At 42.9% G+C, this 27,507-nt stretch overlaps 1 protein-coding gene across 5 annotated transcripts in view; it reads right to left on the reverse strand.

The window, feature by feature from the left end:
* Window positions 1-425: 425 nt before the first annotated feature.
* sacm1lb (SAC1 like phosphatidylinositide phosphatase b) overlaps window positions 426-27,507 on the reverse strand; it is a 29,213-nt gene continuing 2,131 nt past the window's right edge. The window contains exons 1-20 of one of the 5 annotated variants that reach the window (XM_085422028.1): window positions 19,875-20,286; window positions 19,376-19,473; window positions 17,991-18,065; window positions 17,757-17,884; window positions 16,141-16,290; window positions 14,811-14,870; window positions 14,063-14,096; window positions 13,582-13,683; window positions 12,109-12,194; window positions 11,005-11,091; window positions 10,850-10,918; window positions 10,623-10,702; window positions 10,428-10,526; window positions 10,206-10,344; window positions 5,979-6,048; window positions 5,403-5,475; window positions 3,567-3,660; window positions 1,925-2,017; window positions 1,785-1,842; window positions 426-1,708 (exon numbers count right to left, since the gene is read on the reverse strand). In XM_085422028.1, coding sequence (XP_085278154.1) covers window positions 1,572-1,708; window positions 1,785-1,842; window positions 1,925-2,017; window positions 3,567-3,660; window positions 5,403-5,475; window positions 5,979-6,048; window positions 10,206-10,344; window positions 10,428-10,526; window positions 10,623-10,702; window positions 10,850-10,918; window positions 11,005-11,091; window positions 12,109-12,194; window positions 13,582-13,683; window positions 14,063-14,096; window positions 14,811-14,870; window positions 16,141-16,290; window positions 17,757-17,884; window positions 17,991-18,065; window positions 19,376-19,473; window positions 19,875-19,903 — 1,761 coding nt within the window. In that variant the 5' untranslated portion in view covers window positions 19,904-20,286 and the 3' untranslated portion in view covers window positions 426-1,571. Of the gene's footprint in view, window positions 1,709-1,784; window positions 1,843-1,924; window positions 2,018-3,566; window positions 3,797-5,402; window positions 5,476-5,978; window positions 6,049-10,205; window positions 10,345-10,427; window positions 10,527-10,622; window positions 10,703-10,849; window positions 10,919-11,004; window positions 11,092-12,108; window positions 12,195-13,581; window positions 13,684-14,062; window positions 14,097-14,810; window positions 14,871-16,140; window positions 16,291-17,756; window positions 17,885-17,990; window positions 18,066-19,375; window positions 20,289-27,507 lie in introns of those variants that run through there. The other 4 variants (XM_085422027.1, XM_085422026.1, XR_014913713.1 and 1 more) reach the window with 4 other exon arrangements.

Here is a 27,507-nt window from a genome sequence, read left to right on the forward strand (position 1 = left end):
AGGCCACCATTAAACAGTAAGGTGTGACTTAATGATAAAGGGTAAAATCAAAGCTGAAGAGGCAGTTTGCACACACACAGTTCCTTCCTGCAGCCGTCACAGCGGTGCCGTCAGATTCAGCTTTCTATAAATAAATCTCTATTTTTACCTTTTCTACTTTCATGCTTGCTTTTTAAAAAATGTTTTACTCATGTTTTCATACTACTGTAAGGTGACCTCGAGGGTCTTTAAAGGCGCCTCCAAATATAATGTATTATTATCCAAAGATTGGAATTAAATGAGTGTGTACTAAGTACACAGGGAGCATGAGCTCTGTAGTGCTTCACCATTCATTTGGTTTTACAGACTGGACTTCACAAAAACAAACTTCAACAACTTCAAGTGTTTAAAAACGGGAAAAAGGAATCTGACACCAAACAAATAAATTTGAAGCTGAAAAAACAAATTTATTCAACACATTTTTTTATTTTAAATAGCAAAACCCCGACGCAGCTCCACACGGGTCCCTCTGCTGCCCCTCACAGCCCGCTGAGCTCGGGTTTGTTCACTGTCACAACAGCGCTGATTGTTGGGCTTTTTATCTTTTATATTGTAGATATTTGTCTTATTAATAATAATAATGATAATATAAAGCACACATAAAGCATTTGAATTGAAGTGATATTGAAGACTCCAGGCGTGTTTTCAAAATACATGAACATGCACAGACCTAGAGGACGAACATTTTTATAAATGTCATTTTTAATTTGGAGCCAAAGAAATGACATCGCCCTAACATCAGCACACTGTCAGCCACGATGGTGTCTCTGTGAAGAGAATACTGTTTCGATTTGATTTATCCTTTAGTACCACAGTGACACAGATGGAGTGTTTTTCTTCTGGTGAAGTGACATGCAAAATAGTTCAATGTAATACAAGAAAACGAGTTAATGACAACTTTCTTTCTCAAGGTCCAGGGTTTCCAGGATGAATCCCCTTTCTTCATCAAGGGACCGTTTTTAACTCCACAACCATAAATCGTGTTCTAGCTGACTGGATTCTGAAGGACGAGCACACTTGGATCCCTGCAAACACTCCAGAAAAGAAGCTAAAACCATTCAAGCTAAAACTGATCTTAAAACGCAGACTATGAACCACAGGCAGTGTCTAACCTAGGACACACCAGTTCTACATGAGAATTTGCAAATGAGGAATATCTTCACAGCTATGCTGTTTGAAGTCTGATCCCCATGTTTTCATAAAAGGAATGAGGTGGAGAACAACAAGAAACACATTTAAACAGGTCCACAGCATTCCAGTTAAATGAGGAACAAAGACATCGGGTCAGAACAGCTCCTGAGTTCAGTGTCGAGTTCAGACAGACCGTCAGTCCGCTACAGTGTGGAGAGCAGCAGGCCTGTGCACTCTTCAGTCTCCTGCTGTGGTGCACAAAGCCACCCTCGCTGCCCACCAACCTCCTCGCTCCAGCGTTAGTAAAGGCTCCAGGCCTGCTGATGCAGATAAAGTGATGACGAGGAAGAGGACGAGGTGGTGAGTTTGCGAGGGCCCAGCTGCTTTCCACACGCACACATTCAGTCCAGCTTCTCCTTCTGGACCAGCTTAGGAGCGTCTACAAAGTCCCGTCCATAAAAGAGGATAAGCCCACCGGTTACTGCACTGGCTGTTCCCCAGAACAGGACGTAAGCCAGCGTCTCAGCCCACGTGTCACCTGACAGGAGACAACAGGTCGAACTGCGTCAGTGGAGGAAATTTATTTGCATTCAGTTTATTGCAGTTAGTCTTACCGGCCATTAGAAGGCAGATTATACACATGGAAAAGGCAACAACCATGATGATGGGCAACTAGAAGAAAGAAAAGCGGCATCACATTAAAGACGTCAGAAAAAGAAAATGTTGTGAGTCGAGCTTCTTGAGCTCTTCTTACTGTCAGAAACTTCCAGTCCTTGGGGTCTCGCAGTGGAGTGGTCCAGTCAGCTTCATCGACAGCATAGTTCCCCAGAAATAAATCGATGGAATCCTGCAGGAAAAACAGCCCACCTGAACTCTGCTTTGCAGCGGCATCATCACAGGTACGCTCTTCTATATGAATTACAGTTTTAACTGTGTTTTGTTGCAAAAGATTTTGCAGTGACTTTGAAGTCTTTTTGTATGCAGGTTTAAGATTTTACCGATGTCATTACTGATCTGTAGAATGCAACAAAGCAACGAGGACCACACTGAACACAGCTTAACAGTTTTTGTCTCTGCTTACAAAAGAGCAACCAAAGATGTCTTTAAGGGGATCAGCAGTTATTTCACTGAAGGGTGTGTAGCTCGTCGAGGTCATGGCTTTAAAAGAGTGAGACTGGACGTGTTTGAAGACTTTTCACCTCTCATCAGAGGCTCCTTCATTCTGGACTGTTGTTAAAAGAAGTGGGGAACATGGCCCCGTCTCTGAGCTTTTCTGAGCTCATATTTTTGTCATGTTAAACATGTTTCCATGTTTGATTCGGACTAAGAAATATGGCTTAATGAGATCTGCAAATCACTGCATTCTGTTTTTATTTACATTTCACAGTGTTGTCCAAATCTCCACAGCATCAGTGCTGAGCCCTGCTGCTCACGGCCTGATTTTAAAAGAATACGTGCCTGTAAAGCGAACTCTACCTGCAGCGGTCTGATTACTCATAACATGATGATTATGTGAGAGTCATTAGCAGCTTGTATTATTGTGATATTGCTGTAGTATCTGATGGAACAGATTCATTTCACTTTGCAATATGGCATTCACACTATTCCACACTGATGAAGTAGCACATAAAGGACGACCTGAACCCACCAGTGACGTGTGGTCAGCAGAGGTCATCATAAAAAAAAATAATGATAATCAAATAAATGAAATCGTTTCTTTATCGAATGGTTTGATCTATGAACTATTTTTTATGAAACAATCTGATTGCACACACTCACACAAACTGTGCCCTGCCATGCAACGAGGCACTGATAGGGGGCGCTCGTGAGTCCATGGTGCAAAAAAGGAACAAAGGGTCGGTGTGTGGACTTCATAAGTAAAGGTGAGACCATAATAAGGTTAATTTAAACAGTTTGTACGTGTAAAGAACGCTGATATGAAACATGACCTGTTAACTGCTGCCAATCAAATGGGAGGAAGGACCGGCTCAGGGCAGCAGCAGGTAGCAGTGGTGCTTCTGGTCTGCAGCAACTCCTGCTGCTGTGATCATGTGTTTCTATTTGATAAGGCAGTCGTCATTGCTGCGTTAGACTCCACGGAGCATTTCCATTCATAATTAATCTCTCAACATCTGTCTCAACCGCTGCCGCTGTGCACTGAGGCAGCTACCACTGACTTCCCACTAAATGAATGCAGAAATCAGGTAATGAAATGCTACTAAAAAGCAATATCAAATGTCCAGAACAGCAGCAGCTGCTTCACCGGCAGCACGAAGGCAGGAAGTGCCTCTACTAGCTGGCTGGAGCCAAATGGTGAATAATTTACTCTGTTGGGTTCATATATTTGTAACTCTGACTCTGGTGGATCAGCCATGAAGCTCGTCTCTGGTACCCACCTGTCTAAAGCCATCAGAGAAGTTGTTTTTGTAATATCGGATCATCGAGTTCCAGCCGTCCATCAGCAGTCCCCAGTGTGTTCTCTTCCCTGTCCTGAAATATGAACATGAAATTCAGCACCATTAAGAAAAGCAGCAGCATTTACAGCTACTTTATCATTTTAATAAGTGTTAAAGTACAGAACTCACAGGAAAATGAAGGAGCTCAAGGACGGTCCGCAGAGGAGAACCTATCGCCAGTTAGAAACTTTCTTTAAGAGCAAGATCCAATTTGGGTTTTTGGTTTTGCCCTCGCAAACAAAACAAACTGTAATATTCTGATGATGTGCGGCTGTAGTGATCTTTAAATATTAGACTTCTCTGCAGGCTAGAACCAGGTATTAACCAACAACACTAACCAGCAACAGCTGCAAAGACCAGGCAGGACGCTCTTCCCAATCACATCCGTCTAGGTCTCGCTGTCACTGCCCTCATCAGCACTGAAGTCTCCCAGCAGGACAGCAGAATGAACACCCTTGAGAACCTCGCCATGTCCCAGTAGCCAGCCTCGAAAGCTGCGGATCAGTTCACCAGGGCTCCTGCTCTTGCCCACTGCCCAACACACAATGGACCCAACCCCTACAGCATCTCCTGTGGGTGTCAAACCTACAAGAAGGCGGGTCATTTCCTTCTTCAAGTTGGCAGAGAACAGTGGCCTGGCCACCAGGCGTTCTCCGTCAAGCTCCCTCTCCAGGCCTTGCTCCCAGGTTGGGACCCCGATAACCCTACCCTGGTGGTGCCTGTTTTCGGACCCGGAGTTAGCAACATCCCCCAAGAACCCGAAGAGGAGAGTCCTGGCCCCTAGCCCTGCCAGTGTAGCAGAAATGATGAGGATGATGCAGCAGCAGCCGTTCTTCTCTGCGTGAGTAGCTTAATGTTGTTCGTGTGTAATTTACGTTGAGTAGGCTAACCACGCTATTACATTAATGCATGTAAGGTGAACTAGCAAACATCATCATAGCTACATGCGGCTGTCTTCTTGTTTGATGGCAGGTACTCCTTTCACCCTGGCCAAAAAGGCTAAAATGACCAAAGAAAAAGAGGAAAACAGCTGAACATGAGAGGTTTTTGGACTTTGTGTGTGTTCTCCATTCTTTAAGCACCGGTTTGAGCACCGTTTAAGCACCGGCACCGTTTCAAAAGTACCGGTTTGGTACTGGTATCGGATAAAACCTAAACGATACCCATCCCTAGTGAGGAGTTCAGAGGGTCTCAGAGTACTGTTGCTTCTCCTTGCAAAGAGGCCACCTGGAGGAGGTGGCTGGGAAGAGGGAGGTGCTGCCATTCTTGCTGCCCCCAATTTGTATTTTTAAGTAGGAAAACAGTTTTTCCGTTGGGTCTGATGCTGCTAGTGTCTTCCTCACAGTGAGACATAACATGTTCATTAATTACTGGTACTGTTCTCGATAATACTCAAAGCCAAGATGTTGGTTTCGTATTGAAACTGGAAAAGTTTGATCGGTGCATCCCGATCTACAATCCACACTTTTGAAGACATCATTTATTTTGGCTTTTCTGGGAGCTTTTACTGTGTGTTCAATGAACACATGAAAAGCATCACCGTTCCCTTTTTTTTTATTGCAACTCTAAAGACTCCTTATATTTTAACTGAGTACAATCGACTGTAGCACAAGTCAGAAACAAAACGCTAAAAGGAAATAGCTACTCCAAAGAAAGAGTGGGTGGTTGCTTTCACCTCATTATGGAAGAGACGACTGTCAGTTCTGATGGCACAACTTGAAGACAGGTAGGGCTAAAACAAAAACCTGTTAGCATGTGTTTGCTGTGAACACTCACCTAGTGAAGTCAGTCTTTAAGGCACCAGTTCCAGCATACTGCTTGGCACAAGCGTCAGCATTGTCTGCCCAGGCTGTGTGTGAAACACAGAAGGGGAGGCAGAGCAGGTCATTTACTAATCAGAGAGTTCGTCGTTCAAGCCCTGGCTACTCCAGTCTGCATGTCAAAGTATTCTTGAACGAGACACTGAACCCTGAGACGCTCTCTGATGCATTCACTGGAGTATGAATGTGTGGGAATGTTCAATGACTAAATGTTTTATAAAGTTATAGTCTAACCATGAAGCAAAAATGTCAAAGAGTGCAATAAGAGACCAGTCTTCTGCTCAGTGTGTGTGTAAAACTGTGACAAAGACTAAATCATGCTGGCCAGATAGTAGCTGGGACAGAGCATATCAAACTGAAGCAGTGTTTACCACACAATGCCCTTTAGATGTCCTGTAAAAATCAGTGGATCCAAAAGGTTTTGCGAGCATGCAAAGGACCAGCTGCATATTAGGCAGGGTTTAGATATGAAAACAACAAACTCTGATTAGTTGTTACTACTCAGGCTACAGCTGTGTGAGGGAACACCCACCATTCTTGTACATCTTCTCAAAGTCTGTCTGCTCTTCAATCCACTGGCCTATGTGGAGAACTCCCATCCTCTAAAGACACACACACACACACCTTTTGTCAAATGCTCTCGAGTCTGAATGCCACTGTTTTCTAATACAGCCCTGTTTTAACTCGTTTAACCTCTTAAGCCCCAACGCCCCCTGATACGGGGGCAAAAGGCAGGGGATCAGTTGGGCTTGGGGCTTAAGAGGTTATGCAAACATTTTCCTTGTTTACCTGCTGCCTTCATTTAGAAGAATCAAAGCAAATATAATCCCACTGCAAAATGGTATGGAGTTAATTTCAGTGCATTTGCAGACAGCAGTGGGACTACTTTGACTGTAAGGTGCCAGGAGGAGCACCCAGATCTGAAGAACAATCATAGACACAGCAGGGTTTCAAAAACCCGCTCAGCAACAAGTCTGCTATTCTCAGAGGAACAGGTGACCTTGGAGTGATGTGGCCTCTGTCCCTACGGACACAGCTGCAGATACTACAGTGCAAAGCAGTACAAACAGAACGTTTTGTTGTCATTGGTTAGCTTTAATGCACCAACTAAGGCCAAGAAGAATTGCAGACAGTTACATCTAGGGCAAATTAATCACGTTTCAGGAGAGGAGACGTACTCCTGATCATGATCAATGACCAGTTTATTGACATCAACAGATTGCTGCTCAACAGTCCTTCAGCTAGATGAACTCACTGATGAACTGTGTGCTCAGATACTTTTATTTGCTCTTTGATGTCATATTTATAATTTGGACAGAAGCAGATGTTGACATGATGGTGAAAGTGTAAAGAAAAACACCAACATAAAGGCCTGGGACTGATTCAGTTCCATTTCATTTATTTATATAGCACCAACAGACAACAACAATCACCTCAAGGTGCTTTGCAAAGCAAGGAAACAACCCTACAATCACACAACCCCCATGAGCAATTACTTGGCAACAGTGGGAAGGAAAAACTCCCTTTTTACAGGAAGAAACCTGCAACAGAACCGGGGGGGGGGGGGGCATGTTGGGGGAGAGAGGAAGGAGACGAGAGCGCCAGCTGTGAGCAGAAAGGAGGGCTTGTTGTTCTTGCAACAAACGGTTGTGTAACTCTGCTCATATAACAATCAAGTTGTGGATTTGTTGCCCGGACACTGAACTGTGCGCTGTTGGACCCAGGACCCATGTGGCTGTTTATGTTCCTCCCACTGCTACCCCACAGCTCACAGCTGCATGGGACATTATTCACTCTCCCATTGGCCGGTTACAGACTCAGCTTACAGCCTCTCTGGTGACTTCAAACACGTCACTGCCAACTTCACACAATATGTGGTCGGTCCCGCCAGGGGGGAGAGACTTTTAGACCTACTGTATGCTAATGTCAGTCTCCTCTGTACCCCCACTGGCTGGGTCAGACAAAAGCTGATTCAGTTCACCCTCCACTATGCGCCTGTTGTGAAGAGGGAGCCTGTGACCACCAGTAGTATTAGGAGGGGGTCGGAGGAGGCCTCAGTGGAGCTACAGGGCTGTTTTGTGACAGACTGGGAGACTGTGAGTGTTTCACCGACTACACCTTCCACACCGACTCCACTGTCCCAGCTCAGACATTGTTATCCAAATAACAAGCTGTGGGTGACGAGGACATCAAAGCCCTCCTCAACGACAAGAAGAAGGCCTTCAGACTGGACAATAGAGAGGAGGTGAGCATGGTTCAGTTACTGAAAGGTAACATCAGACAATAATTACCGGAGAAAGCTGGAGCAGAACAGCATGAGCGAGGTGTGGAGTGGCATAAAGACAGGGGCTCCTTAAAAGCTGGGGCCGGTACGTTCCAAGCGATCTAAGCAGGTGACGTCGTGAGACTGCATCCCAGCGATTGGCTGGTCAGTAGCGTCACTCGATGAGTCATGAGAGCGTCTCGTTCATGAAAGTCAAACCTGCCGTTCTTGTAACCCGGCAATGAGGGAAATACGAAACAAAGCCACGGTCCCTGAGTTTGACGAAAAGCCAGAGACCGAGCAGCGGGTATATCGACGCCTCCACTTCCACCTTTTTTGTACCATTCATGTTGCATACTAACTACGTTACAGGATGCTAGGCAGCAATGACAACAACCAGGCACATTAGGTGCTACTCAAGTGTAAGGAAAAACCAACTGTGGTGAGCCATAGCAAGCTGATCAAAGTAGGTCCGATTAAAAAGGGGCTAATGTGCTCAATGTGTTTTTCAACAGATTTGACACTGCAGTAAACGCTCAGCCACTCTCTCCCTCTGTTCATGAGTCTGAGTCTGCAGAGGCTCCCAGTGCTGAAGACGTCCTGCCCTGGTCCTGTACCAAAGTCGACACATTCCAGTGACCCCAGGATTGCAGACCTGTGTCACTGACTTCCCAGGCAGGCCTGGAGGACGCCATCATCTACCTGCTCAATGGTGTCTATGCACATCTGGACCAGCCGGCGAGCACTGTGAGGGTCATGTTTTTTGACTTTTCCAGGCGTTCAACACTATCAGGCCGACCCTCCTGGGTGATACGCTGACAGCGATGCAGGTGGATGCCTCTCTGGTGTCCTGGATTGCTGATGCAACATTGTGTGTCAGGTGATCAGCAACACAGGGACCGTCCTCTCTTCTTTCCTCTTCACCGTGTACACCACAGACTTCAGCCACTGCACAGAAACCTGCCATCAGAGGTTTTCTGATCATGAATGCATCAGTGACAGTGAAGAGGCAGAGCACTGGGGGAAGTGGGTTGAAGTGGACATCGTGGAAGACTACAAGTCCGTTGGAGTACATAGATAATAACCTGGACTGGATTAAAAACAACACTGCACAAGTGGTTAAGGTCTTTTAACATCTGTCAGACGATGCTGTCTGTTGTGGCAGTGCCATCCTCTATGCTGCTGCACGCTGGGGGAGCAGGCTGAGGGTCACAGATGCCAAACACTCAAACTGATCCGTAAGGCCAGTAATGCTGTGGGGACGGAGCTGGACTCCTTAAGGTGGTGTCGGAGAGGCGGATGTTGTCCAAGATGAGGCTGGACAATACCTCCATGACATGCTGGCCAGTCACAGGAGCACGTTCACTGAGAGGCTGAGATTACCCATAATGCACCACTGAACGCCACAGGAAATCATTCCTGTCTGTGGCCATCTCCCTGTACAACTCCTCCACTGATACAATAGTACAATAGCGCACATCCTCTGCAGTGAAAGTAACGACGTTTTATAGATTAGAGTAAAATGTACACGATATATATTTAATCTCTGTAATATTGTGGATATTTAGACTCGAGCTAGTTCAGTCTGTTACTGTTCTTATCGTCTCTGACCACATTGTTAGGGATCAGTGAAACCCCAAACAGACCAACAACCTGAAGGAAGCATTAAAGCAGAAAGTGGCCACTTCAAGGCTGCTCAGACTGAGCACAGTGCAAACAGGTTACACAGATTTGAGCCTTTACCTTTATACAGGCTTTGTATCAAGGTGTAATGTGTACAATTAATCATCACCAGTTAAATAAAGCAGTATCATGTTCGTATCAGTATCACATGCTGTTTATTTATTTGTGCATTCTTTCTGTTTACACATGAAAGCACTTCTGTAATTTGGCCTCTGCACACGTACTGTGTTAGATTTTAAACCAAATAATGACCTTCAGCTCAGATTTAAGGAGTTTAGCAAAATTATTACATTAACTGATTTGCAGTTAATGAAAAATGAATTCCAGCAATCTAAAAGGAAATACGGTCCAATGGAAGCGAGGGAGCTCGAGGACGGGTCGAGAGCCCAAATAAACCACAGAGCTCACCAAACCTTTAGGGTAACCAGCTCAGCCATCAGTAGAATTCAGAATTTAGCTTGCAGGGGAAAAGCAGACCAGCACAGCTCAAGAGCAGTATATGAAAAACATGGTTGTGCGTTGCTCTACCTCAAAATGTCGGGGTCCTTTCCACTGACTGGAAAAACTTCCTAAAACAGGCTGGATTCCTGTTTTTGTTAAACCCTTGAATCACTTTAGTCACATACTGACTGTTGGGTTTAAAATCCTTGTGGTGGTGAACAGAAACAGAAAACATGACTCATACGTCTAAATGTGTGTAAATGTGCTTGTACAGTAAAGTACTTCAAGGTTTCCTGATGGTGCTGAAGGATAAGCAAGTTCTTGCATGTGAGAACCATTACGCATTATTATATGTGACTATGCATTTAATACCTGCAGCTGTGACTGAAGAGAGCGTCGGGCCAGCAGGCTCTGGATGACATTTGTACGATCCAAACAGTCCATGCAGTTGCTCCGAAAAGTTCCCTCCTGATTTAACAGCACCTTTCCATCTGCATCCACTAGGAAATATCTGCATCCATATGCACAACATTACTTCTCATGAAGAGTGTATTACTATTGGACAGACACAAGCTGCTCTACTAGCTCACTGACCCAAAGTCATCCTGCATTTCAGCAACCATGTCCAGTAAGATCTGAAGGCGGTGCCACCTCATGTGGCTGCACTCCTTATGAAAGTCAAAAGCTATGTACCTAGACAAAAGCGAGGCTTTAATTACCTGAGGAAGGCAGGATGTCGAGTAAATGCCAGACAGATGAAGCCTGAGGCTGAATTAGTGGTAATCTTACTTGATCAAGCCATTACCCAAGTTTGTGACCATGTTGTCGAATGCCAGCTCCAACGGCTTTTCTGAGCCTTTTTGGTTTATCTGTGAAAGAACAGAACAAATAAAACAAAGAGCCTTTGCAAACGATTGCATATGGGTATGTGTGGGTTTGCTGTTATTTCATTTGACTGTGAGGTTATATCATGGTCTTGTAAATGCAAAAATCAGTAGCTAACGGATTGTTCTCACCAAGTTCAAAGTGACTTGTCTTCCATAGAGGATGATCTGGGAGTCAAAGTGTCTCTGGAATCCGTCCAGCTACGACAAAAACAGGAAGATTTCAGAAATGAAGATAAACAACAGGTATTTGTTTTTTCACTTGAATCTGCATGTAAAGAACTTACATGGTTGACTGTTTTGCTGATCTGTGGTTTTGGTTTGTACCTGAGATTAGGCCTTTGGGACCAGTAGAAGGGGATGGAGCCTCTGGTCTGCAAACACACCATTAACAACGAGAATTTGAAATCAGAGGAGAGACCCAGAGAAGGCAGAGTTTCTGAAGCGTGTCTACAGGATGAGCCCATGAAGCTCTTGGTCGCTCAAAAAGACCCAACTGTGGAGACATGTATGGCTTGAGATATTAACTTTAATAGATTAAGCTATACATCCATACGTTACATTAAACCAGCGCCTGTGTGAAAATAGCTGAAATATCCAAACAACATGAAGGGTCCCATATTTGATCAAACACATTGTCCCTACTATGTAACTCGCATGTTAGGTAACCCAATGACACACATTCCAGTACAGTCCACTGTCTCCGAGGTTTAGATGGGGCCTTGTCCGTGATCCAGTTCAAAAGGACGCACTAGCTTGCACAGATGTTAACAGCCTGTAAAGCTGCTTTTCTAATCTCCCCGATTTTGTCATTCGGAGCAGCAAACACGACGGGTTCAGCGGCAGCAGAGATCTGATCCAGGTCACACTTTATGAACAATACTGCTGTATTTTTCTGCATGAGCACAGACAGTGAGTGAGGTTGTCCACCTCTATTTTACACTTAGGGCAGAGTAAGGCCTGAGTTATATACGTGGGCTCGGTGTGAGACTTGCATTTGGACTGCTTTTACTTCATTGCACTCAGATATTTAGCATTCTCCCAGACTTGGTCCCAGGTGCCTTTGCAGTGATTTAGATGTTAATCTGTTGAATTTCTGAACACGATTTGTCTTCAATCATCCAGGTAAGTAAATGCCACACTCGCTCACAGGTCACCTGATGAAACGCTTCGTCCAGATGAACAGAATCAACTTTTTGGAATTTTTCTGTTTCTTCATCTTTTTACATTGTTTTTAGAGTAAACCTTTTTGCACCCTGGGAAGCCAACAGACTGAAGGAAGCTTTTGGACCCATGTTCCTTCACTTACTGAACATTTTCCTATTTGCTATCGTTGGTCTGAACGGCAGATTTCATGTAATCTCTGCTGGAGCACTAAGTGTTTGGCTCACCTGAACAAAAGAAGCCTTTGCACCGTTGTACTGCACTATCTGCTCTGTTTCCACATAGTTAGCAGCGTGTCCTTCTGAATCAATGCCTACAACAAAAACACACAAACACACACAAAAACTGTTGACAAACTCGGTTATCTGAATCCTTCAAAGTCATGAGGAGCTGATTAGCTTGTCACTGACTTGAGGTGCAAACGCACTGACTCCACTATGTTCAAATGACTCGTGCGCTCGCTGCATGTACCCACCTGCAGTTAAGCAACGTGTGCGCTGGGCCACTTGAACAGGTGGAGCCAGGCTGTGTCTGCTACACTGCTCAGGTGGATAGTATGTGTCAAACACAGCAGGATCCTCCCAGAACAACAATATCCTTTCTGTAAATTCTTCTAATCTTTTTAGTGTTGTTATAAAAACAGAAGAAAATACCACAAAATGCATTTACTGAGAACATTTCTTCAGAGACATAAAGCAGCCAGAACATTCGGTCAGGGCTCAAAGTAGGGCTGGTTTCTAGAATCGATTCGATTTGAATCTGGGAAATTTTGCCTCAGACAGTCAGAAATATTATAACTCAGATCAGTACATTTACATCTTTTTGTATCTATAAAAAGGAAGCTGACACTTTCCAGACTTTATCAAAGGTGTGAGCGTCACAGCAGAGGCCTTTGTGTCAAAGCAGCTGAAGATAAAACAGAAACACACGAAGGAGATTTTCCTGTTCTGGGATTTTATAAAAGTATTCTGCAGTCGATCAAAAACGAAAGAAAACCATTAATCAACAATGAACATCACCTCTGACGTTACAGCGGTTTGATTAGAGACACGGCGTTTTGCATTTTGTATAATTTTTAAAAGTTTAAATTTGTTCAGAAGCCTGTTGAACGGCAGAAATTAGGTTTTCTTTTCTGAAGTAAGTAAAAGGGAAAAACAGCGGCCGACAGCCTGTAAACAACGACAGATTGGTGCGTAACAAGCAAGCGAATAATGAAGAAAACAGATTTGTAGACGGGAAACTGTTGTTGAAGTACACAGAGAGAGGGAGAGAGCTGTGCATGACGTGCAAAACAGCAAAAGTCAGAGTGAGTCCATGACGATGTTTATGTGAAGCTTAGTTTGGATCAATGTTGTTTGGAGAGAGATAAACTAACAGCTTCAGAATCAGCGCAAAAAGGGCGTGAACATAAAGCTCGACCCGCCGACACATCAGAGTCAGCGAGCTTTCAGCCCCGACCGTGTCCGTGGCGTCGGTGAGAAAGTCACAGCTCACTGATTCTGATCCGTCGGCGGGGCCGCGCTGTGTGTGTTGATATTTTGTGAGGTTTCACCTGAGATTCTGGCGTTTTGGGCAAAATAAATTCATATTAAAAAAATCTGGATTTTAATGACTCGATATCACGTTATCCAAGCGAGAATCGATTTTAATCGATGAATCGATCATCAAAACCCAGCCCTAGCTCAAAGGACATAAATTACCTCGGACATAGTAGCGGACCCCTGCTCTGAAACAGCTCCTCCTGGAGATAACGCTCCACTCAAACACCTTTCCACTGATGCAGCTCGACTTCACAGTGATGACTGATTAGCACGTGTTAAGGACACAACAGTGCTGACAGGAAACATCACCACATGTAGGGATATGATATTAAAGACTCATTGCCAAAAAAAATTGAGTATGAAACATTTGTAAGGTTTACTCAAGTTTAGTCTAGTGGTACGAAACATCTACACTGCGGTACATTTTTAAACAACGTCCTCTGGATGTTTTTATTGTTATGTTATTACTCATCTGATAGTTTTCTGTCAAGAAGAAGAAAAAAGTGCTCCAGCAATCACAACAAAGCATTTAGAGCGCACAGACCAGTCTGCTTCAGTGGTCATTAAATGACACCGTCCAGTTCCACTTTACACAGGTAACATGAAAGCTGCCATTCACTAAGGAAACAGGAAAGGATACAGCCGTGGACAACAGGAAACACAAACATGTGCAGCTGTGAAAGGAGAGCAGCGGTAAATGTTTCTATGTACAGCAGCAGAATATTTAAACATGTTGAAATGAAACTGTCTGCTACAGGCGGACCTTCTCCACAGTTACACATATTTTGGAAAATGAAAAATGGACGGTGAGCTCAGCAGCTTTGCTTCTGTATAGAACTGCAGGAGACAAACTTATTAGCTGAAGCCGTTTTGCAGCTACACATCTGCTGTTTTTATTTTTCCCGATGACACGATTCACTGAAAACAGCATCAACTCCTTAAGTCGTCTCGCTGACTGACTTGAACATTTCAAAGTTTCCATGACACAAGCTCCTTGGTTACGTTGGCTACATGTACCATCGTTTTCCTGCTAAATCGTAAAATGTTGCTGGAGTGAATTCACCCTGGTGCCTCTGGCAGCAGGTAAATGATCAGTACATTAGGAATTTTCATCAGATGAGAGGGTGCTGGAGCTCATCATCCTACCTTGTTTTGTGCCACACTTTTCCTCACTCCATCACTTTGATGGTTGATGTTTTCCTCATCAAGTCATAGAAATGCTTCTAGTGTGTTTTGGATTACTGCAGCCTTGCCTCTCTTCTTTTCTTAATTGCTCACAATGAAACAAACTCTAGAGCCTTATGGACTGAAGGGATTTCCTTCACCATGCTAAATGTTTTCTTGTGCTTTTTATAATCTTCCTTACTCACTAAATAATTGGATCTTACCTCTGGCTGTGCTATGAATTCTCTCAACAAGTGTCCGTTCCACACAAATCGCTGATCTGCCTGAAACAAGAACAGATACAGAATTGCAAATCAAGCCGAAGCTACTATTAACTGAGATAACGTACAGTCCTCTGTCCTAAACCACCCCGTTCTTTATATTTTGTTAAGAAAACAGGAAATAGGTGCAGCAATTTATTGAAACATATTCTAGCATAAATGATAACACAGCTCATACTGAGTTCTTACAGTCCTAACAAACTTGAAAGTCAATATTTGGTATGACCAGCTTGAGTTATCAACACAGTTTCAAGCCTCTTCAGCAGCTTCAGGAATGGGAGGCAGAGCCTTCAGTTTTCAGGCCCCTCTTCTGTGGAACCAGCTTCCAGTTTGGATTCAGGAGACAGACACTATCTCTACTTTCAAGATTAGGCTTCAAACTTTCCTTTCTGCTAAAGCATATAGTTAGGGCTGGACCAGGTGACCCTGAATCCTCCCTTAGTTATGCTGCAATAGGTGCAGGCTGCCGGGAATTCCCATGATGCATTGAGTTTTTCCTTTCCAGTCACCTTTCTCACTCACTATGTATTAACAGACCTCTCTGCACTGAATCATATCTGTTATTAACCTCTGTCTCTCTTCCACAGCATGTCTTTATCCTGTCTTCCTTCTCTCACCCCAACCAATCACAGCAGATGGCCCCGCCCCTCCCTGAGCCTGGTTCTGCCGGAGGTTTCTTCCTGTTAAAAGGGAGTTTTTCCTTCCCACTGTCGCCAAAGTGCTGCTCATAGGGGGTCATATGATTGTTGGGTTTTTCTCTGTATCTATGAAGCGCCTTGAGGCGACTGTTGTTGTGATTTGGCGCTATATAAATAAAATTGAATTGAATCTTCCTCGCTCACACTTGAATGAATTAAACAAGTGCAGCGTTAAAAAGCTTAACTTTGCTGGTCAACACCCTGTTAGTGATAACTGGTACATGTGGAATTAGTGACTGAGACACGTCCATATTTTAACAAAAAACCAACCTCTAAACCAGGGGCCCCCAGGCCTCGAGGGCCGGTGTCCTGCAGGTCTTAGATGTGTCCTTGATCCACAGCTGATCTAAATGGCTAAATGACCTCCAGAGGCCTGGCAATGAACTAATCATGTGACTCAGGTGTGTTGACCCAGGGTGAGATCTAAGACGCCGGCCCTCGAGGCCTGGAGTTGGACACCCCTGCTCTAAACCATTATTGAAAAAAGAAGTGCTTCCAGCTAAGCCCTGAACTGCAGCCACACAGTCGTCCAAATACACAAACAGTTCAAAGACTTTACATCAGAAACATCTTACCCTCTCCAGAAGGCTCATCTCCTGAAACTCTGGGCTGGTGTTTGCCAGGCGCTGCAGAGTGTGTGTCAGATCATAGTCGGTTGCAAAGTAGAAACCGTCTGCATGAAGCATGCTGTTAATCATGGACAGGAAGGTCTTGTTGTCTTGCATCTGCAACAAGAAATAAATCCAGCAACAAAGCAAGAGATACACACGAGCCGACAATACAACCTGGGTGAAGCAGCTGTGATCTCTGCTTGAGCAATAATGTTTCACGTAAGGAACATCTGAACATGCGTACAAAGGCTACGTTCACACTGCAGGCCAAAGCACATCACCCTATGTGACCCGTATACGACCGTGCTGTGACAGTGTGAACGGCACGAATCCCATATTTTCAAATCGGACCTGGGTCACTTTCGTATGTGGTGCTGAATCCGATACATATCCGATGTTTTAGAAAGCGACTGCTGTTTGATGGTCATGTTGCATGAAATCTGTCTTTTACGCTGACACAAGACAGATGCCAATTATCAGCTCCGGAGAAGACAAGCGAGACAGCACGGCGGTAACTGGAGACGGAGCGAGTCAATGGACAGAAACTGAGGTTTTGGACTTGATTAGCATATGGACAGACAATTCTATTCAAGCTAAACTTGAAGGGTCGCATCGTAACCGGGCTGTGTTCGGGGTTAACTCTATGCTCAGACTACCAGTTGGGATTGTTACAAAGGAAATGAGCAATACGTTTTTTTACTTAAACATTTAAACATAATACAACACAAAGCAGAGCGCAGCAGCCAGTGCAAATCTTTGTTCACTGGAACAAGTTTAACTACTTTGAAGCTTAATATTCTAACGTGACATCGTTTTAACTCTGAACAATAAAACAATTTTTTTTTTAATGGAGAGTTTATTGAACCATCTGACAAATTTGCTTAAAAAATTAATTCAATTAATTGAATTTTAACTTCAGGAACACTGTTCTGGGAGTGCACTAACTCTCCAAAGACACGCCCGTGGAGATCACTGGTGTCCATCAGTGAGAAAGATTATCCACACGCTCGTTCTCGATTCTTTCACAAACCATAATCATTACGGGTCAATCTTGTCGATTGGACGTCCCAGTAAATTTAACTTCCTGTCAGATTGTGCAATAGAGGAGATGTTGGGCCGTAGTACACAGCACAAACCAAACACATTAGCAAAAATACTTCAGGGGTCATTTGGATTTGTTTTCTATCCACAGGACACGGGGACCTGACAGGCACCGAGTGGACCATGAAGTCATGAGCATACCAAAGTATCTACCATCAAATGTGAGGCCAACACGTGTGCTCCACAGCAAAGCCTAGCTAAAACTGGGTCAACAGCACATCCATCTCAAGCTCAGCAGCAAATCTGTAACACAATGGCTGAAAAAAGACAAGACGGTGATGCAGTTGCTGCATTTAAAGTTCAAAACTCTCTGGACTTTTAGATTTCTGTGTATAAACACGTGGCTGCAAACCTCAGTGAACTGAAGGAACTCTGTAAAGAAGACAAAAGTCCTCCACAATGATGTGTTTCCTTTGTGTTACTGCTGTTAAAGGTTGTTCTGCTAAATTCTACTAAGGCGCAGAATCAGAAGACACTACCTGGTTGTCTGTGAGGTGCAGTATTGTCTTTTTATAGGAGATTACGTCAAAGTCCAGAGCCTTCCACACAGCATGGCCCAGCAGATCTCCCACCTTCCTCTTCTTTGTGATGACAACCAGGTACATGCCTTCCAGAAAAAGGAGAAAGCAGAGCAAAAATGCACTGGATTATCCAACTTCCAATATTTCACAGTAGAATAATGTATCTCCATACTGTGTGCATGCTGATCTTACCTGCCACTAAGCGTATAGTTCCCATCAGTCCACATATTGGCCTGGTCTCAGCTGATGCAGGGACATCCTGTCTCACTGAGAAGGGCGACAGGGACACAACAATGGTTTTTATGGACACAGGAAATATATCTGTAACATCATCGAAGCTGGGATTATAACTAAGGAGGCCATCTATTATCGTTTCATGATCTACTCTCCAGACTTACTGCAGCCCAACAGAGAAAAGAAATCAACTGAAGATCAGAGAAAATCTTGGCGCTCCCACAATTTCAGCCCACGCCAAAAAAGAAATAACAAAACAATAACAACTAAGAAGGAAAGTATCCTCAAACGTGTTTAACACTTAGCCACACATTGTCTTCAGAATCAAAATACTCTGTGGATGTTATGTGGTCAAATATCTTATGTATGCAAACGCGCGGTCCAACTTCTTATCTGGTGCACGTCTTTTATTTTGACAGCGAACGCGCACCACTTATGTGCAGCCCATTTATACAAGCGCTTTTAACTATGCTTTAAATCAAACATTCACACTCTGATGGATCAGAGAGCAACTTGGGGTTACTATCGTGCTCAAGGATGTTTAGCATGCAGACGGGAAATCTAAATCACTATCTGCCAAATCAACTAAATTTAATGGGAGATGTTTTTGTTTCGTTTTTTATAAGATCTAGAAAACATTTCCTATTTTAATGTTCACACAAAATACAGTTTAGCTAGATATACTGAAGTGTTACTTAAAGTGTCTTTCTTATTGTATTTTTATATGTTTTTATTGTACTTTTTATATTCCTGTTGTACAGCACTTTGGTCGGCCATGTGTTGTTTAATAAATTGCTTTATAAATAAACTATGGCTCAAATCAGAATCAGAATACTTTATTGATCTCTAGGGGAAATTAACAGTGCTCCAGTCCAAACAGTAACAAAAACAGACAATACAGGAAGTAAGAAATAGCACAATAAAAAGTGTCTATCAAGACTGGCAAAAAAATCTTTTGAATTTTATAAACTTTCTTTAATTCCATATTTAAATAACAATAAACTTAAATGCCATTTTGAGCTGCAGCTCAGCATGTGGAGCCGATCATCTGCTACCTGTGCTTCAGTCTACATGCCAAATATCCTTCGGCAAGGTAGCGACCCGGGCTGCAGTGTGACTGTTAGATGGAAAGCGCTTACACAGAAACAGCTGCGGGGTGAATGACGCAGGTTGTGTAAAGTGCTTTGGCTGCTCAGGCAGAGCAGAGCTGTCCATTCACCATAACGAGCAGAGGTTTTCTTTGGGCTTTTCATTAAAGGTTTAAATGGTCTCAGTCGTTTGTTTTCTTCTACATTTTTAGACAGCATCCCGACCTTTGGCAGGGGGCGTGTCCATTTGCTTACCTGTTAGAGTCATCTCAGTTGACACCCTGTCAATAGCCAGGACATCCACGGAGCCATCATCACAAGCTTCTATGTAAAACTTCTCTGGTGTGGTGCGCCTGATGCGAAAGACAAGACCCGGTTTAAAAGCCACCATGAGCCCGTGGGCAGCTCACATTAGCAGCGCTGAAGGAGCCGGTTACTGCTCTGGAACATGGCTCCATCACATCTTCTAACCTCGCTTAGAAGCTCAGTTACTAAGTTGCGTTTGCTCGCGTCCATATTTAAATGTGTTATTTAAATGTGATTAGAAACAACTGAAATTGTTTAAAAAAACAAAACAAGTTGGGATAAAACGGACGTTAGCGTCAGCTCCTCGACAATTAACGAGAAGCTGACGGAACGTAACTCAAACGTGTCGTTGTAGTTACACTCCTACTAAAGACGGGCACGCCTCTCCACGCAGCGTGGACCGTAAACCAGGCTGTGTGATGTTACTGTTTCGTTCTGCAGCACTTACAAGCTGAAACTCTGGAAGGTGTTCGCCATCTTTGCTCCCGAAATCTCAGTGACGTCAGGCTACTTCCGCCGTCAGCTGTGAGCGCGCGAGCGTTTGTTCCACCTGCAGCGTGAGCGAGCTCCACGTGCGGCCGGACACCGGAACAACACGGTTCTGTAGAACAATAAGCAGCATTGGTTAAAATGCCATCTTTACATTTCCAGTAAGGCGTTAATGTAACGCCTTACTTATGTAACGCGTTACTGGACTACATTTAGTTGTGTAGTTGCGTTACAAAAGTTCTTCAGGCGGATAGAAAGAAAAAACGTTTTGTCCTTCTGCACATCAGAGCAAAGCAGAAGCAAATTTTAATTTCTTTGTAATATTTTGAGCGTTAAGGAATAACAGAGACGGCTTCGACCTCAGCCATCGCTTAATTTCCGGAACTGGACATAAAGACACCGGCACAGCACTCAAAACACTGCTGCCCCCTGGTGGTCAAACCCGTGTGAACCAACTGTTACTTCATAATGTTCCTCCCCCTTTAACTGAAACTACTCTGTAGTTTAATTAGTAAATAAAATACCCATATAAAAACTTAACCTTATATATATAAATATAAAACAAACCCCACAAAATTAACTCAAATTTCACTCACTACTAATTAACCAGCCATCCGACAGACTTCACTATAACAGTAAAATCCTGTCAGTGCCCCTTCCTGTTATTATCAGTCTCTCATATGCTCCAGAGGTCTCCTGCTTCTTTTCTTTCCTTTTTTCCTTGAAAGTTTGCACCGCTCACCACTCTCAGGGGTGCAGCAGGCCTGTGTCTGTGTTCTTGACAAGTAATGCGGGACTTTGCCTCATGCTCAATGTCAGTCTCCATATGTGGCCACCACAGGTAACTTCTGGCCAGGCCCTTCACGCGGCTCATTCCCGACTGTGATGTAGCTGTTCCAGCATGGGGCAAGAACGCCGTTCTGGTATCACCACCTTCATCTCATGAAACAAACGTATCAATGCCTTATGATCCATGATAATCATAAACATCCTGCCATACAAGTACTGATGGAGATACTGTACACCAAATATTACAGCTAATCCTTCTTTATCCAGCTCTGAGTAGTTCTTTTCTCCTACACTCAGTGTACATGATACAGACACAGTGGGTTTCTCCTCACCATCTGGCATGCAGGGAGGACTCCAGTGCAGAAAGACACAATTTGTGTCCCAATGGCCGTTCCTTATGGGAATAATTTATACTGGGACCTGGAGTGGAAGAGAATTTGACCTTTCCATCGAAATTCCTGTTAACCAACAAAGTAAAGAAAATGTCTTTTGAAATCATTCATCGTTTATACCCCACCAGAACTTTTCTTGTATAAAAAAGACGCTGATGTTAACGGTTCATTTTGTTACTGTCTCACTGCACTAATCTTTTGTGGACAGATTTTTGTACTTTTGTTGTTTCTTTTATTTATTCTGACTTCTCTCTCTGTTGTGGGAAATATTTTTTTGATTAATCTGCAAATAGGGCAAACACATTTTATTTGATTAATTTACTCATTTTACTGGCTAAAATTCACAGACTTCCATAATGTAAAAGCAATTAAAACTCTAAACCTATGCTCCTGTGATATCGTGTGATTCAACCCTTAGCCTGTGTCTAACTGTTAATAAATGTAACTCCCTGACAGTGTCTTTGGCTTATTTAACTGTTTGAGTTGCTAAAAAGTTTTGGTTTTTTTGTTAAACTTTATTTATCACATTTTAGACATACAGTTAGGTAGAACAGGAATCACATAAAAGATGACATTGTGGTGTTACAATGAGGAACAATGAGAGTGAAGGGACAGTGAGACTACAGTGAGTACAAAATAAAATCAATTAAGGGGAACATAAATAAACAAAAGTTTGCGAGAGCCAAAATCAAGTTTCAAACAGTTCCAGATGTTAACTTGAGAGCCTCGGTGTTCTTTGATGAGGAGATTGTCCTTATATATTGTGCGAGTTCTATTTTTAATACAAGAAGTTCAGGCTTTCTGCCGAGGACTTTGCTTTTGTGCATGTGAAGTTTTGCCAAAACTAACAAACATATTTATAAAGAAGAAAGCATCACTGTCCTTGTGTTTAAAATGATAACAGCCAAAGATAAAGTCCTTGTAGTATAACTGAAAATTAGGGAGAACAGTAATAAACTTGTGGAGGTCCTTCCAGAATTTACATGTACATGTACATTACTGGTACATTGTATCTCCTGAGGAACTCAGAGTAATTATATAAGAGTCCATCTTCTCTATTTAACTGACTAATCAAGATTATTAAACCAGTTATTTAAAAAAAAGAGTTTTATTTTTATAAATAATATTGCAGTTATTCCAAATAAAACCGTTTTGTGGAGAGAAATTGTGTTTGTAAATCAGCGCCCATGCCAAAAGAATCTGTTGATGAAAGTGAGAAAGTTTCAGTGGTATTTGTGGAATACTATAACTGTTAAGTTAAGGCGCCTACATTAGAGAACACATGATGTGAGATAAAGTTCCAGATAGAAGTGGGATTCTTTAAATACTTTTTAATCCACTTTATTTTAAAAGCATTGTTAAGAGCACCACAATCAATAAAATGTATGCCTCCTTTATCATATGAATTTAAAGCTACTGATTTACGCAAGCAGTGAGTTTTATTTTTCCATAAAAAATTCTTTATAATAACTTGTTAATTGACTTACAGGTTGTATTATCAACATGTAGTGACTGAGCAGCAGGTTAGACGGGAGATACCTTCAGCCTCCGACAGCAGAACTCTTCCCTTCAACGACAGGTCTCACTGTGATTTTTTGGGATTTATCTATAATAGGAATGAAGTTTGTGGAGCTCATTTTTTATTATTTGAATTCCAAGGTATCTTACAGAGTTTCTTACAGGTATTCCATGAATTGAAGTTGCTAAACAACTTTTAACTGGTAAAAGTTCACATTTATGCAGGTTGAGTGAAAGTCCGGAGGCTTTAGAGAATGGCTGTATATTGTTAATGGCCACTGAAACTTGCGAGGCGTCTCTGAGGAAGAGAGCTGTATCGTCTGCCAGCTGACTTATGAGTATTTCTCTGTTAGCAATGACCAGGCCTTTTAAAGAACTGAGTTTAATGTGCGAATTACAGAGTCGCACAGAAAGAAGGAATAAATATACGGACAGGAGGCAACCCTGCCTCACTCCACGCTTTAGAGAGACTCTCGGGGAAGTACCAGTGGCAAGCTCTATGGAGCTGTTACAGTACAGTGTCCGAGCGGCATTACAGAAGGACTGACCGAACCCAAATTTATTTAAAGCTGTAAAAATAAACTCATGCTCTAAGGAGTCGAACGCCTCGTAGAAATCTAAAAAAAGAATAAGACTCATCCTGTACAAGTTCTGGGTAATCTATTATGTCTAGAATGAATCTTATGTTGTTTGAGATATGACGATTCTGCATGCATCCAGATTGACTCTCATCAATAACTTTACCTAATACGTGTTTTATTCTATTAGCCAATATCTTATAATCATTATTCAGTAAAGAGATTGGTCGCCAGTTGTCTAGGGAGTGCACCTCTATCCATACTTTACTTAAAAACGTCTAAAAGAAACGGGGCTAAACTGTCAGCGAACTGTTTGTAAAGCTCGGCAGTAAGGCCGTCAGTTCCAGAGGATCTGTTAATCTTTAGATGTTTTATAGCATCTGCAACCTCGATCAAAGAAATTGATCTGTCGCAAAGCTGACTTTCCTCCTCATTCAGCTGAGTGATTTTGTCTAAAGAATTTAAAAAAGTCAGACAAGCTTCAGGGCAATAACTAGAAGAATAAAGTTTGCAATAAAAGTTTGAACAATATTTTGCTATGGTATCCTTATCATTAGAAATTGTCCCATTAATATTTAGTTGTAGGATGGAGTTGGTGTTAGATTGATGCCCCTCCGGTGGTCCTCCTTGGGCTCTCGCACTCTGGGGCCTCTGGATGTCTGGGGCCTGGATCTCCTTCATGCCGTGGGGGGCGGGGCTATGGCTCGCTACATCCTCTAGCAGACCATTACATGTGGAAACCATTTGAATACAAGCGCGCTGATCCACACAGGTGTGCACACGCGTGTTCACTGCTCGTAGACTTAAATTACACCTTTCTTGGCTGCTACTTCAAAGCACATTGTGCGCTGTCTGTCCTGCGTGCTGCACAACAACATTGAATATTTAGTATTTACTGCTGTTTACACTTAATGCGATGGTGTTGTGTTTAGTATGTTGCTCTGTTTTTTTTGCTTGTTTTCTCTTCTTCTCTCAACAGGTGATCCAGGAGATTTTTTTTTCTCCCCCCCTTTCTCGCTGTCCCTCTCCCCTTCTGTTTTTCTTTTCCTTCCTCTTTCTTTCTCCCTTTCCTATCCCTCACTCATGTCTGTCCCGTCTGTAAAATCTGAAAATAAAATATAATAAATAATAAAAACAGAGGTCGATCAAATGGACCAATACGGCAATGCCACGATGATCCATTTGGCAAAGTAAATCCATTGGGTCTCCTTGTTGGTCTTCGGACAACAATTCTGATGGCTAAAGAACCAAATGGGACAGGCGGGGGAAAAAAAAAAGATTGATGCTTTTCAAGTCTGAAAAAATAGGCTGAATTCTGCTCTCCTTCTTCGAACCATTTTCTGAATAAATGCTCCGTCAGCTTTATGTTTGTAAATCTCATCCAACCTGTGCTGCAGGTCAACCAGTTCTATCTTATCAGATTCACTGAGGGTGTCTATTGGTTTGGAAGTCAGGCATGTGATCGTTTGTATCACCTGTGTCTCATCAGATCTTCTTTTTTTGCCAAATCACTGCTGTATTTTCTAAAGAGTTTTCCAATTTTATATTTCAAAAGTTCCCACTGACCTCGGTAGTAATGAAGGTGTTTGAGAGGCCGCTGAAGAACATCATCTCCTCCTCCATCCCAGACACCACAGATCTGCTCCAGTTCGCCTACCAATCCAACAGATCCACAGAGGATGCCATCGCCCACGTCCTACACACCACTCTCAGCCACGTGGACAAGAAACAGGGTAACTATGTGCGAATGCTGTTTGTTGATTACAGTTCAGCGTTTAACACAATAGTGCCCTGCAGACTGTTCACAAAGCTGAGGGATCTGGGACTTAACAGCCGTCTGTGTGCATGGGTGTTGGACTTCCTCACTGGCAGAACTCAGGTGGTGAGGGTGGGCAGGTGCTTCTCCAACAGCATCACCATCAACACAGGAGCACCTCAGGGATGTGTCCTCTCGCCACTGCTCTACTCCCTCTACACTTCAGACTGTGTGGCCACCCATGGCTCCAACACCATTGTGAAGTTTGCTGACGACACAGTGGTGTTGGGTGCCATCTCCAACAACGATGAGGCGGCCTACATGGATGAAGTGAAGAATCTGGCATCGTGGTGCCAGGACAACCACCTCCAGCTGAACGTCAGCAAGACCAAGGAGCTGGTGGTGGACTTCAGAAGGGGTCAGCACAGAGACTACAAGCCCATTATCATCAATGGAGCTCCAGTGGAGAGGGTGCAGTCCTTCAAGTATCTTGGTGTCCACATCTCCTCAGACCTGACATGGGCTGCCCACATTCAGGTCCAGACCAAAAAGGCTAGGCAGCGCCTGTATCACCTACGACAACTGAGGAAGTTCAGGGTCTCTCCAAAGGTCCTCAGGATTTTCTATACAGGCGCTGTGGAGAGCATCCTCACACAGAACATGACATCGTGGTTTGGGAACAGCTGTGTGAAGGACCAAAAAGCTCTCCAGAGAGTGATCCGTACAGCAGAACGCTGCTGCAGGATTGCTCTCCCCCCGCTTCAGGACACCTACACCAGGAGATGCCGGACTAGAGCAGATACTGAAGGACCCGTCCCATCCTGGCAACAAACTGTTCCAACTTCTGCAATCTGGTAGAAGGTTCCGCATCTTCCGGGCAAGGACAGAGAGACTCAAGAGGAGCTTCTATCCCCAAGCCATCCGGGCCCTAAACACACACACCCGCCCTCTCACATCATCTATAACTGACTGAGACAGGACTCTTCCAAACACTCTAAACCAAGGCACAATGTACATTTCAATTCCTTTAACTTTAAATATGTTTATATTGTCTATCCTGTAAAATAGTCAGATGTCTATTCATATTAATGTACAGAATTCACCTGCTTGCTGCTACTACTGCACATTCACCCAGTGCATATACTATATGTATGTATATATATATATATATATATATATATATATATATATATATATATATATAATGTTCTTCATCTACCCCCCCCAATTTTTGCACATGTCGAGGAGCGTGTCAGACTACATTTCACTGTGTGTTATACTTGTATAACTATGCATGTGACAAATAAAGAACCTTGAACCTTGCTACAAAATGTGTTATCTGTGAGAGCTTTACTCCAATAAAGTTTAATGAATCTCTGAACTTCACAAATCACTTCTTTATGCTGAAGAATGGTTCTATTTAGCTTCCATTATGAGGTTTTAGTGATGAGGGAGGATGGGATTGATAAGCTAACCATTTTATGGTCTGAGAGTGGAGTAGGATAAATATCCGTTTAAATTTTCTCTAAACCTTTTGAGATAAGCCAATAATCGATACGCGAGTGCCTGGTTTGAGTCTTACTACACCACGTGTAAGCTATTTGAGATGAATGAGAATCCCTCCAAGAATCGACTGAGTTGAATCTTTGTGCCAACAGTCTTATGAATGAGTTAAGAGTCTGAAGGCCATCGGTCCAAATGCCTGTTAAACACTGTATTAAAGTCTCCACCAAAAATGATAAAAGAATTGGGATATTTAGATAAGCAGCGCAGTAGGCGCTCCTCCAACCTATCAAAATATAGTTTAATGTCCCTGTGACAGTTAAAACCATAAACACTGAGAGCTGCTAAACAGTGCGCGGGCTGCGACTGATGGCCATGAGACTGTAACCTTCTTCTTCTTTTCAGTTTAATGGCGGTTGGTCAACCAGCTTAGATGCGCATTACCGCCGCCTGCTGGACTGGAGTGTGGACATTTTAAAGAAATATAATCTACTTAGTTTTAAGAGTTTTAATCATCTGTGTTTTCTTAAATTAGTCGTTAAATGTATAAATAGGATGGCCCCAGAGTGTCTCAATAGATACATCCAGAGACAAGATAGTAATCGTATTACCAGGAGCAAGGTGAACGGCAACCGCAAGATATATCGCAGATCTACATCCGGTCAGTCAGCTTTTTCCATACAGGCCTGACTGACCGAGGAGCACACTTCCAACCGAAATCAGATTGATTACAGACATCAGATCCTTTACATGAAGGTTAAAGTTTGGTTAAAGGGAAATCAGAGATGTAGTCATTTTGACTGATGGTTTTAATTTTATTTTAATTTATTGTCTATTAATTGTATTTATGATGTAAGTTGGTTTTATGAAAATGTATGTTTTATTGTAAAATGTATCTATTTTGATTGAAGCCCAACAAGGGACAATTGTTGAAAATGAGCTATAAACGTATGTGCGTTACATCAGTTTCATGTTTTGTACTTGAACTATGTTAAACTGCACTGTCCCTTTAAAATAAATAAATTCAAAATTCAAATTAAGTGTTAAGTTGTGTTT

Source organism: Rhamphochromis longiceps, linkage group LG11 (genome assembly GCF_057381845.1).
Source record: "Rhamphochromis longiceps isolate RC_006_pf linkage group LG11, R_longiceps_female_GT1.1, whole genome shotgun sequence".
Taxonomy (NCBI): domain Eukaryota; kingdom Metazoa; phylum Chordata; class Actinopteri; order Cichliformes; family Cichlidae; genus Rhamphochromis; species Rhamphochromis longiceps.